General features: G+C 46.7%; 1 protein-coding gene across 2 annotated transcripts in view; it reads right to left on the reverse strand.

Moving 5' to 3' along the window:
* The window catches only part of KIF26B (kinesin family member 26B), a 412,513-nt gene that overhangs the window by 208,258 nt on the left and 190,927 nt on the right, over window positions 1–13,328 (reverse strand). For both annotated transcript variants that reach the window (XM_081824476.1, XM_081824475.1), the window contains one exon: window positions 2,473–2,639. In XM_081824476.1, coding sequence (XP_081680602.1) covers window positions 2,473–2,639 — 167 coding nt within the window. The remainder of the gene's footprint in view (window positions 1–2,472; window positions 2,640–13,328) is intronic.

Genomic DNA, 13,328 nt, shown 5'->3' on the forward strand with positions numbered 1-13,328 from the left:
ACACTTGTTCTCCCTAAACACTGACCATCAGGAGCCCCTGACCTCTGAGCTCCTTCTGCTTCCAATCCTGCTTCTGGGGTTTTCTGTGGGTAGCTGATCTAGAAAAGTCTCTGGATGGAATCTGAGCTGAGGCTTCTCACATTCAAAGTATTTCCGGTCAGGAAGGTGCACTGGAGGTCAAGCCCCATCTGGGCAGTAAATGTTCTCTGAAGCATCAAGCCCAGGCGGTCACCCGTTGTAAGCTTGAGCTCCCTCAGGGACAGGGACCTCACTCTCTCCCCGGGCGGTCTGAGCTAGGGGCAAATTTTCCTTCTTTCTGAGCTGGGAGAGCTGAGCTGGATGGAGTCTGAGCTGAGCTCTATCATCAGGTTTTATTCAGCCTTTGCCCACATACTTGGGTGTCTTATAGAACGAACCAAATTCCTTGTTTACACAATAGCGAGACAGATGAGGGCCATCTTCTCTGGACTAACCCTGCCATGACGTGGCTTCCCACTTCCTCAGCACGTTCGTCACCCTCCTGCGGACACGCTCTCACAACCCACCTAAGTCCTGGGATCTTCTGTGCTTGTGGCATTTCCCCATATTCTGTTCCACCTCTTCATTCCCTCCCTGAATGGCACGGACATGGCCTCCCAGTTGGTTTGCTCAGTGTCCCACAGGAACTCACGTACAGACAGAACTAATACAATAGCGCCCACTGGCAGGCGGCCAGTGCACACATACTGTAGACCCCTTATCCGCGGTTTGTTTTTCTCGATTTCAGCTCCCTGCGGTCAACCGCCTGTGGGAAGCAGATGCTCCTCCTCCTGACCCAGCGTCAGAGGTGAATCGTAGCCTAACGCCAGGCCACAACTCTGGTGTCATCCACCTCACGTCATCTTGCTGCATAGGCATTTTATCATCTCATACCATGACAAGAAGGGGGAGGACAGGACAATAAGCTATTTTGAGAGAAAGAGAGAAACCATGTTCACCTAACTTTAATGCAATATATTGTGATAACTTGTATTTTATTATTAGTCGCTGCAGTTCACCTCTTACTGTGTCTCAGCTGTTAATTGAACTTTAACACAGGCATGTCGGTATAGGGGAAAACACGGTACATACAGGGTTCAGCTCTGTCCTCGGTTTCAGGCACCCCTGGGGGTCTTGGAGCATATGTCCAGTGGATAAGCAGAGATGACTGCATTTCCTATTACTTCCCATCCACCCAGGTTGGCCCAACTCTTCACAGGACAATAAACATGGCACCAAGGCACAATGAGACCCTCAGAGCCAGTTTTCCGACAAGCCTCTGTGCCGTCTTCACTGTGGATGTTACTAATCCAGGGCACGGGCCTCTGTTCTCCCTCTGACCTGATCCCTTCCTATTCAGAGCCCCGTCCTCATAGTTGTGTTTGGATGGCACCGCTCATGAGGATAACAAGAGAAACCATGTAATATTCCTTCTTCCTGACATACAAAGTCCATCTCGAATCGCCTTTTGTACAGTACTTCATCACTTACAATTGTCAGTCTTAATCTTCAGAGCAATTTAGACGAGGAGTGTTGTCCTCGTTTTATAGATGAGGACATCGAGGCAGACCTCAGGGCTCCTCCAGTCTCAGATCTGGTGCTATTTATTCTATATCCTGCTTACCCAGGAACATGCATCTCTTAGGTAGAAAAAGTTTTCTAAAGTTAAGTTCTGGGGATCAAATAAAGAATGAGTCACAGAGGGGGGGAAAAATAAAGCTGAGGAATCTGGTTTCTATTTCTGGCTTTGCTATAAATTAACTCATAGTTTAACTTTCTTGGTCCTCAGTCTGCTCCTTCATAAAAGAAGGAGACTGAATTAGATGATCCCCAAAGTACCTTCTGCTCAGCTGTCCTTTGTCTCCTGCCCTGTCTCGGCCACACAGTTAAAATTAGGCAGAAAACATTGTTGAAATACCTTTCGTTTGGGTTTCTCGTGTTTTTAAAGGCCCTAAGATTAGCTGGATAATATATGGTAACTATCCAGCCCGTCTGTCCAGAAGGGGGGGAAAAATCCCTGCCAACTCTTTCCTCGCTCATTTTTAAGCAGTTCATTTTCTGTGATGAGAAAGTCAATCTGGGAACACCAGCCGCGGGGCCGGGCCCACCAAAGTCCTCGTCCCAGGAGGACATCGTGAGAGCCTCGTATTCTTAGAGCTCTCAAGCTGGAACACACGTGGAGGTCTGGAGGCCTCAGCAAGGGGCGCGGATGCGATGGGAGTCCAGCGGGGAGAGGCCAAGGACACCACTGAGCATCCTCTAGGGCACAAGCCCCCCCACGGCAGAGTCGTCTGGACCCAGCTATCAGCAGTCTGAGGTTGAGGAACCCCGTCTTGAAGCGTGAAGTCCAAGTGCGGCCCCAGACTCTTGCTAGTGGTTTAGCTAACCCAGCCCCGCGAGGGGCTAAGCAGATGGACCGGCCCAAAAGAAGTGAGCTCCGGATGCTTCTCTTACCTGGCAAAGAAGGAAGCGGCCACCGAGGGGCCTGGCGAAGTCTCGTTGGCCACGCAGGAGCCCTGGGAGGCTGGGATGCCACAGGCCGAAGGCTTGTCCGCATTGTAGTGATTCAGCGCTGCCTCGGTCAGCCCCTCCCGGCCTGTCTCTGTCATCAGCTGGGAGATCTGACAAGGAAAATGGACACTGAGCTTGTTACCTGTGGCACACTGCCCTTCCCGCACACGGCTGACGGCACCACTCTGTTGGGGGGAGGGGCCCCCAGCATGGGGTGGGGCGTGCGGGGGTGCCCGGGGGCGGGGGGGGCCAGGGACACGCTGCATGCATGCTGTGGGTGATTTGGGCTTCTCAGAGGCTATTTTCCAGCGTTTTAGCCTGGAGACCTCCTCATTTTCATTAAAAATAATGGAATAAAATTACCCCCCTGACACTGTTTCAATTAAGCCAGTGTCTCCTGTCCATTTGGAGAGGGAAGCATGAACCATTATCCACAGTTTGCAGCCCAAGACCTGAGCAGAAGTATCAACCAGGGTAGCTTTCTTACCAGGACTGGCCCCAAACGCTGACACACGAGAGGGGCCAAGGTATCATTTATTAAAGGAGAAGCGAACCTGCTAATGGAGAATGTGAGGAATTAAAGAAAACACTATTTGTTGTTGTTGTTTGCTGTAAGCAGTCCGCAAATGACTAAGAGAAGCTTGTAGAAACAAATACAGCCACTGTGGATTACCAAGGGGTCTTTTTTGGGAGGATTTAGATCATTTCAACAGACTTGATTTTCCTACTCATTCTTTAAGATACATGGCTTCTGTTTTGTTTGCAATGATTGCCTTTGTAACGGAGGTTCCAGTGGACGGGCTGGGGCCGTTTTACCTAAATCCACATGATGTGCTAGGAAGAAGCACACGTCTGAGCAAAATGAAAATCTCATGTAGAAATACACTTTTGAGAAGTGCTAATTCCATGACAAATATAATAATTATGCAGGTAAAGTCTAAGTGTGCTATTTGGAAAGACTGTTACTTTAAAACCTTAGTCCACTTACAAAAGGGGAAAATGTTAGTTTAACAAGAAGAAGAAGGAGAAGGGGAGGGGGAGGAAGAAAGAGAAAGAAAGAGAAAGCAAGAAAGAAAGCAAGAAAGCAAGCAAGCAAGCAAGCAAGAAAGAAAGAAAAGAGAAAGGAAGGAAGGAAGCTTTAGTTTAAAAAAGAGCCAGCAGCCAGCTCAAACCTCTTAAATGCTGAATGGAAAATGTTCCTAATTGCCTACAAAATACAAGTGCAATAAAGCAAAGATCAGGAACAGTTTCTACTTTGTAACTGAGCAGGCTAGCAGGCCAGTGAAAGAGTCCCATTTGTTAACCTTTGAACATAAAAACATTTGTACTTTTCATTATTAGTGGCGTAACCATTACTCTGAGCTCCATTGACTTGAAACTTTGCTTAAATTCATGCCCTTATTTGGAAAGCTTTGGCATTTTCAGCTGAAATTTTGCCAACACATACTTTCTTATTCTCATTCACTTGACGGGTTGTAAGGAAACCTGACCCACATGAGAGAGGAGTAGGCAGCAAAACGAGCCCAGGGCCTGGGGAACATTCCATGCGCTCAGCAAGAGCTGCTGCCCAGGCAGGGGGCCTGCATCACCTCTCCTCCGGCTTCCGCTGCTGTCTGTGGGGTGAGGGCTCCCCTCGACCAGCTGCCACTCTCCCAGAGGGACGACGTCGTGCACACCGATGTCACCGCTAAGCAGCACTTAGGATGCCCCTGTGTTCCAGGATGCCAACTCTCCCAGCAATGTTCACAAACACCCCCACTATCACGGCACCATCATTTTTTCATCAAGTAGCTACAATCTACCATACATAAACTGGTTTTAGTTATTTTTAAAGATTTTATTGTCTATTTGAGAGAGTGCGAGTGAGCACACAAGCAGGGGGACCGGCAGAGGCAAAGGGAGAAGCAGACTCTCCGCTGAGCAGGGAGCCCGATGAGGGGACTCAATCCCAGGACCCTGAGATCATGACCTGAGCCGAAGGCAGACGCTTCACTGACTGAGCCACCCAGGCGCCCCCATAAACTGGTTTCAGCACACAGAGACATCTGGAGAAAGTCAGTATAGCAGTGGCTGAATGCATTGCTTCATTTGTCACCACGGATGTCCACGGGCTCATGAACGTGGCTGTCATCTGATCTGTCTGTGGAGTTTCCTGCTCATTTCTGTATTTCTCATCTGAAGTTTGGAAGGACGGGAATGGGATTCTGTCTCACTGTGTATGATCGGCCCTTGCAGGTACCCTGCAAACCCGCAGAGAAACCACTCGGATGTGGGTGGTGAGTGGCGAGAGGCGCAGGTTTCTAGGTGATTCCAGATTCCCAAGTCTGGCCTGGGAAGAACGCAAGCATCCTGCGGGCTCCTGGCTTTCGGAAATGTCCCTCAGCAAGTGAACTTCAATGTACTGGCCTCCTTCAAGAGAGCTAAGCTAGATTGGATCTCTTACTTTTAAAAGAAAGTGAGGATTTGTGGACATGGGACACTCAATTCCCAAACCTGTAAGTAGAATGATTCAATAATTGATTGTTCTTAGAAACCAGAAACACAGAATGTCTTACAGCTAGAAGGGCCTGCCAAGATCAGCCTCTTTGAAACTCCTTTTCTTAAGTAAGGACCCAGGAGCACAGAAGTGATTTGCCGAAGCTAATGTGAAACTGAGAACAGGCCCCTGATTCTTAGGCCAGTGGTAGCCACTCCTTTGCTCCTACTCCCCCTCTTCCTCCCTCCCTCCCTTCCTTCTAATTAAAAAAATTTTAAACAGATAGGAAAAATACCAAATAATAATAAAACACATAGGGATAGATCCAGTACCATAATCAACAAATGTTAACATTTTACTTATCTTAGAAAATATTATTTATTTATTTATTTATTTTGAGAGAGAGAACACATGCGCAAATTGGGGGAGGGGCAGAGGGAGAGAGACTCTCAAGCAGGTTCCACGCTCAGTGCAGAACCTTGATGTGGGACTCGATCCTAGGACCCTGAGATCATGACCTGAGCTGAAATCAGGAGTCGGATGCTAAACCGACTGAGCTAACCAGGTGCCCCAGAAAACATTTTTTAAAAGAAATCAAGCACTATATAAAATTGAAATTGTCCAGGTCCCTGGTTACATGGTCCTTCCTCTCAGTACCCCCTTTTCAGACACAGTACGATAATTTGGGTGGGAGCCAGCCCATGCCTTCCATCACACCCTGTCCCTCCTAAGAGCCTGGCTGAGCTCACCTTGTAGTTTCTTTTGAGCATTCTCTCATTTTGCTCTGCTTGTTCTGCAACTGGAAAAGAGTGTCCCCCCAGATTCCAGCTCCTGTAGGTCCTGCCACCAGTAAATTCATGTTTTCATCTATATTTATACCCAGTATCCTCTCCAGGGATCATAAACTTTCAGAAATAATATACAAATCACTACAGTAACTGCCAATTTATCTCCCCCTCCCTCCCTGCACTCCGGGGTTCTGGACCTTCTTAAGTTCCTCAAACATACCCACTTCCCTCCTGTCACAGGGCCTTTGCACATGCCTTCACTCTCTAGCTGCCATGCTTCTCCTTGTCGTCCAGATCCAAGCTCAAGCATTACTTCCTCGGAGAAGCTTTCTTCCAGACTCCTTCCAGCCTTGCATAGATGCTGTTACAGGAGTGCAGTCTTTTCTTTCAATGTCTTTACCTTCGTTCTAATTATGCATTTAACAATACATCATTGTCTCTCAAAACCCCAGGACGGTGGGTCTAGGCCTGGTGTGCCCACCCACTGGATCCATGGAAATCAACATGATGTCTGGCACATGGAGATGTTTAAACCATGTTTGTGGGATAAATCTGAGCTGTTCTTATTTTCTACTTATTCTCTAAGTTTATCTAATTAAATCTTTTTTCTTAAGGCCTTGAAATGAGAAGACTTAGTTCTTGTTATAATTTCATTTTTTCCTATTCTGCCCCCTCCTTGAACTCCCCCCTCCGGGCCTCCCCGTAATCTGCTGTAGGAGAAAATTCCCAAGACAGCGGGGCACCCGAAACTTTAGCTTTACTGCATAATTCAGAACCAGGAGCCTTATTTTTAAAGGACTATATGGTTTACCTCTGCTTTGCAGATTGCTCAGAATGAACTTTTTTCTCACAACTCCATGAAAACTATATGATGCTTCATGAAAACTCAGCCCAAAACCTGCAACTCTCCATCTGACACATTTGAAAAACCTAAAGTTCGGGCAGAAAGGATTCATTGCCACAATTACATATGTCACCATCACTGTCTAGGAGCAATAGACTGAACACACTTGCTGAGGGTCCTAATCGTGAACTTAGAGGGGAGACTAGATTTTCACCACGGGATCTTGTTCTGCTTCATTCTTTTTTAAAGGATTTTTAAAAATATTTATTTATTTATTTAGAGAGAGAGAGCAAGCTGGGGGAGGAGTGGAGGGAGAGAAGCAGACTCCCCACTGAGCACGGAGCCTGACACGGGACTCGATCTCACAACCCTGACATCATGACCTGAGCTGAAACCAAGAGTCGGACGCTTCACCGACTGAGCCACCCAGGCGCCCCCTGTTCTGTTTAATTCTGATTAAAACCTGCTTTTAGCTCCATCTCAGATACATGGGACCACTTCACTGAAGTAACCACTAAAGTAACAATATCTGTTACTTTCAAAACACCACATCACATCCTGCAGCTGGTGGTAAATTAAACACCAGGTGGCAATAAAAGGAACCAGGCTTCAGAGAGAGGGTGCATGGGGTCCTTCATTGTGTGAGAATCCCAGGTGTCATTCCTGGGCCCAGGTTGATGCTCTTCACACACCTCATGGATAAAGCTACTCTCTATATTTTAATCTCAGGCAAGAATCATTTCTTTTGACCACATTTAAATTTGTGCACTGATCCCTCAGTAGGAGGAACTCTATACTTGTCCCTTAAGAAAAAGCAAATCTTAAATGTGGTTATGATCTTGACCACAGAATCAAGACAAAAGATGTTGGGCTCTCAGGAACCAAGGTTGGGTCCACAGTGCAAACTGCAATCTGTAAGCCATTGACCTTTTGACTTCCCACAGACAGGAACAGCTGAGAGCTCCCAGAATGTGACAGCATGGGGGCTTCATCTTAAATGGCATTACTGACCCAGAAAGCCACCTCCTTTGACTCTACCAAGGTGCAGGGAACACCAACAGTATCCATTTCCTGCATAGAGACATCCATGGACTGCAAACGCATCCTACTTAGTCTTTACATTTAACGACATCATGACCCCCCAATCCTAGAAAATAACATTTAATAGCATTTTCTCTTAGGCGATTGCTATCTCACTGTTTGGGGACATCTCTTTTATGATTATTTATTGTTCACACTGTCACTTAATGTTTTTATAGTTTTGCAAACAGTGGGTGCTCAATAAATATCTTTGATCCACATTAACAGAAACCAACTACAACTGTCTGGAAAGCTGGGATGAAGACGGGGCTGCCGGAAGCCCCCGCCTGAATGGAAACACCTGATTTCTGTACAAGTGCCCGAGTAGACACCAGCCTCCCGTATCTTGCTTCATGGCTTCATGCCTGTCCAGTCACACGGAACAGTCAGCTAACATTCCTTCCCTAATGCAGTGCTGGCCCCACACTGGGCTGCTTCTGGTCCCTTCCTAGGCTCACTGTTCACTTGCAGGCATTTCAATACAACAGTTAATTTTCCTACGGCTCTTGGCATGCTGTCCCCAAAGCACAGGCTGTTGCCACCTAACCTAAAGTTTATCCCCAGCTCACAGGGATGCAAATCACCTCTGAAGACTCTGCCTGGAGTCAGACAGATAAGCCCCTCCCTGCGCTGTCCAGCCCCACCTCCCACCAGCCAGCACCAAGGGGCCACGATGGGATTCTCGAGTCCCAGGGCTGGATGTTTGATTACCCTTATTATCTTAGCTTGCTTTGGCTATAAATTTTATTAGCGGCCATAAAATTATCCATCCACAGCATTTGACTCTGTGACCTCTAGCAAGAGAGAATTCCATTCGCTGGCGCTGCCCAGGGCCTAGGAGAGCCGCCTTTTCTTCACCCTCAATTTATAGCCTCACCTCCATCCAGGGTCCTGCCAACGGAAAAGGCTGTTGCGTTTCATGATTTCATTGTCAGGGCTGAAATCTGGCCCCTCGGCCCCTGCCCACTGTTTTCTTACTCTTTGAGTGGCGAAAGGTAAAGTGGCAGGGATGCCCACATGTTCCAGAAAAAGATGGGGGTGCGAGATGAAGCCAAGGGCCAGATGCATTTCTGTCTTGGACTCTTCCCTTAGATTTCTTAGTCCCAAGATGTGCAGCTTAAGGCACGGCTCAGCTATTGCTTTGAGGAACATCTTACGACAAATGCTAAAAAATCTCTTGCCGTCAAGCTTGGAGGATTTCTACAGGTGCATTTTACTTCAATGATTTTAATGCTTAATACTCAATTATGTTTTGTGGGGTGGTTTTGGTGACGTATTTGGTGACACGATGATACACAGAGTCTGGCCTGACAGAACTCTGAGGAGTGACAGCAAGCTCCCTCATCCACCATCATCATCATACAAGTCACCATTTTGGAGCATCTACCACGGGCCAGATTCTGTTTGAAGAGCTTCCTATACGTGTTGCCATATCCAATCCTGACAACAACCCTATGAAGTGGGCACAATTATTACCAAATAATTGCTTCAACTCTGCCACGTGGAAAAGCGCTGGGACAGATAATGCCCCTGGGCTTGGTTTCTATCCTTGAGTTTCTCTTGCTCCTGACAAAGTACAGCTCCTCAACCATGGCTGCCCATTTGGGAAATGGAGTCACAGCAAAAACCTGATAAAGAGGATCATCTGGATAATTTCTTAATATGCACAAAAGGCTCGTTCCGTCCAATATTTTGTGATTTTTATGACCAACTTGAAATAAAATCAAATGGTCTGAATCTTAATGTAACTGACTTCACTTTCGATTTACAACTAAGCCAACTCAGACTGAGTAGTGAGGAGGACATCGCCACCCTAATGAATCCAACCCTGACATCAGGGTTGAGCCAGAGGCTCCTTCTAGGTCAGCTCCCAAGAGCTGAGAGGACTAACCCCTCTTGTCATGTACGGAATCACCCAGAGGCTGCATTTCCACTGGGGAAGGCCACCTTTGCTTCCCACCCCCAAATACTCAACCACGAGCCAGTCCCCAAGGAAGTGTGCCCTGGGCAGTCTTCTCCCTACTGAATGATCAAGGCCATCCCTCTCCACGTGTTCCCCCAACCTGTCCTGGTGATAACTGCCTGTTCCCGGTCTCTCTCTGCAACCAGAGGCGAGCTGTGGGCGGACTGGGTCTGGTCCAACTCGATATTATCTGCACAGCACAGAGTCTCAATACAGGTGACATCTGATAAATAAATCAATTGATATATTCATTAAATACAAAATGAACTTAATTTAGTTGGGTTGGGATTGGCTGGAGTTTGTTTTTTAAGAGATAAAGTTTCTTTTCACCTGATTTTAAAAACTATGAATAGAGTACATAAAGCTTTCTGCAATAAAACTGAGGTATTTCAGCATATACTTGAGTCAAGATAGTGGCGAGACAAATGACTGGGGAGGGCGGGGGGCAAACAAGGAACAAAGAGACAAAGGGACTGAGATGAAGGAAAAACAGAAACAGGAGAAAGGAGACGAACAAGAGAAAAGCCAAAAGAAATACACAGACATAAGAAGATGACAAAAGGAGAGGAAACCAGTCATTGTTTGTCTCAGCCAGCTTGGGTATGAGCATGTGCCGGCCACCTCTGGGGAACTGGAATTCTCTGGAATGTTAGGCCAGTGACCCTAGAAATATGGCGTGAAGAGGCCGAAGCCCCCTTTCCAAGGGGAAGCACAACAAGATTAAGAGACTGGACATTAGGTTTACCTGGAACTGATTCAGCTCAGCTCATGGCCTTTTCCACCCATTTTCCACGCCATGTTTTGTCTGGAGAACCCATCACCAAGCATCTTTCAGAAGCAGTCCCTTCTCACCTAAATCTTGCCTAATATTTGGAAAGCTTTCAAGGAAACCAGCCATGCATTATGGCCTGGAATTTAAAATGTGCCTTCCTGGTAGGCACTGTGACTTCCTCATATTTTCTTTGAGCTCTTGTGAGAACAAGTCAAGAGGGACCTGTAGATAATACTTGGCTGTAAGTGACCCACTAAGGGTCTGCACAAAGCAACCTTGCATTCTGGGCAAAACTGAGGGGACAACGTTGGGACCCCACCAAAAGCAAGCACACACACCCCACACGCGTGCACGTGCACACACATGCACCACTCAGGATGTGAGGGATGGCAGAAGTGAGAGCCCGCACAAGGTAGGGGTGAGGTCTGCATCTGCTGGAGCCCTCCCACCAGGAGCCACGAGCACATGGGGATGTTCGGGGCTCAAATCAACCAAGGGAGGGGCTCTCCCCTTCAAGGAAGCTAGCTGGCAGCGTCGGGACTGGCTCTAGACTGTGTGATTGATTCTGCTCTGCCCTGGCCAGCTCAGAACCACAGCCACAGAGGAGAGATGCCCAGACCAGAGACAGACTGGACCACATGGAATGGCCAGTGTCATCCTGGTGCCTGGCAAAGGATGTGTCGTGCATCAGGCCCTCAGGAAACGCTGCACTGAATGTCAAGGGCTAATCTGGGCCTGGGTTGGTTAATGACAACATGGCAGACTTTGGGCAAGTCACTTCCCCTCTCTTAGCCCTAATCTCCCCAGCTAGGGGAAATCAGGAGACTGCCCGACATGAAATGATGATGCAGCCGAATGCTCTGTGGTTCTACAGTCATAGTCAAATAGAAAGCAGGGACGTTTAGAAATACTCCCATTTTGTCTTCAAAGAGCGTTCCCAATTTAACATCTGCATGGCCTTTACACAAAGACATACAAATACATCAATGACGACAACAACAAACATTCCCCACCGTGTCTCAAACCGTCCACAGTGGACAAGGAACTGATTTGTGAAAGGGTCAGCTGGATGTTCCAAAGTGACGCACAGGCCTTCACGCTTTGAACTGACTCAACATCTTCTGCTTACCAACTGCAGAAATGCCAAATCCTACACTAACAAAATAGCAATTTTCCGAAAACTTTAAAACAGAGATGGAAAAGTCCTTAGATCTATCCTAGGCCAATGCTCATGTGCAAACAGGAAGAGACCCGGGGCCAGACTGGGGAGGCGAGGTGTCCAAAAGCACACATCTCATGTGTGGTTAATTTCAGTACTCACCTGTGCCTATCGGAAGCTAACAATGGCAGCACTCTCAAATGCCTGAAAATCCCCTAAATACAGAGAGACAGACAGTGAGAGAGAGTCAGTCTCTGTGGTTTAGCACGAAGCCAGGGGCTTGGTTCTGGCCAAATGGCTGGCTGTGGGACCTTAACAAAATCAATTAACCTCTCCGCAACGTTGCTTCCAAAATCAGAGATCTGGCATAAAGCACATTAAATAAAAACACTCTCAAGAGTCCTTCTCCTCAAATAACAATGGGCTGAAGATACAAAACCGGTACTTTAAAGCCTCTCATTGAAAACCGGACGAGTAGGAATCATTTCTGGGCTCACCTACAAGAACCTCGTGAAGAGGTTTGGAGTTAGCCCTCTGTCCATTCCCTCTGAGGCTTAGGATCACTGACTGTACAAAGCTGGTAATTTAAACTTCCGTATCCATCCTACATGTCCAGAATTCAGAGAAGAGTATGTCAGGGTCGCTTACTAGAAATCTCTAGATTATGTTTTTTTTTACCTTTCATTATTTTTTTATTAGTTTCAGAGGTAGAATTTAGTGATTCATCAGTTGCATATAACACCCAGTGCTCATTACATCCCATGCCATCCTTAAAGCCCATCACCCAGTTATCCCTTCCCCTCCAACCCACCACCCCTCCAGCAACCCTCAGTTTGTTTCCTAGAGTTCAGTGTCTCTTATGATTTGCATTATTGATCCTGATCAGGCCTAATCTTGTCACCAGACTCATGACAGACTTTGCATCTGGCAATTTTCTAAATCGGTTCACCCAGCAGATTTGGATTATTAAGATATGCTTATTTATGTATGCATGTTTTCATTGCATATTTCACTAGTAAAGCTAATATGGAGCATGCTTTAGAAGTTCAGTAATGTTTGGATATTCCTTGGCCCTTCCCTAACCCCAAATTCTCAAATTTCAGGATATTTAAAACTCCTGGGCCTTATCGGTTGTAACACTGAACTCCAAGATTCATTTTGCTGTTGTCAGATTTCTTCAAATTCATATAATTTTCTGGGCACCCTCTTGCTTTTAACATAATTAGCAGAGAGACAAAGATGTTCTATGTGAATTGACAGCAGAGGAATTGTACAATCTCATTACGTCCTCACTAAAGACATATTCTAGTTCTTTCTGCTGCGGCTGTAACATTCCATCCAGTGTCCTCATTTCTTCACTAGGTGCTTCTGGCTCAAATTTCTCCTCTGTTCAATTAAGATGTTGGTTTTCTCTTCCACAGTACATGCTATGGCTTTTCCCAAAGCTCGACTATACTTTCCACTTTTGCAACTCCATAATATGGGTCAGGCCCGGCCAAGTCAATACCAACTAACTCATTGTGAGAGCATCTCGCTGGATTCCCCTAGCTAACAAACCAGAGCCAGCAAGATTGGCAGGACCCCGGCATCTCAGGGATCCCAGCCAGCATGCTTTATTCTTGAAAAGAGTTGGCCCTGAGAGTTCATCTCTTTCATATCTGCCCTTTTGTTACAAACCTTGAGTCCCTGGAGCCTGCTATTTAAAACAGAACCATTC

Source organism: Leptonychotes weddellii, chromosome 6, assembly GCF_054177405.1.
Source record: "Leptonychotes weddellii isolate Sample4059 chromosome 6, ASM5417740v2, whole genome shotgun sequence".
Taxonomy (NCBI): domain Eukaryota; kingdom Metazoa; phylum Chordata; class Mammalia; order Carnivora; family Phocidae; genus Leptonychotes; species Leptonychotes weddellii.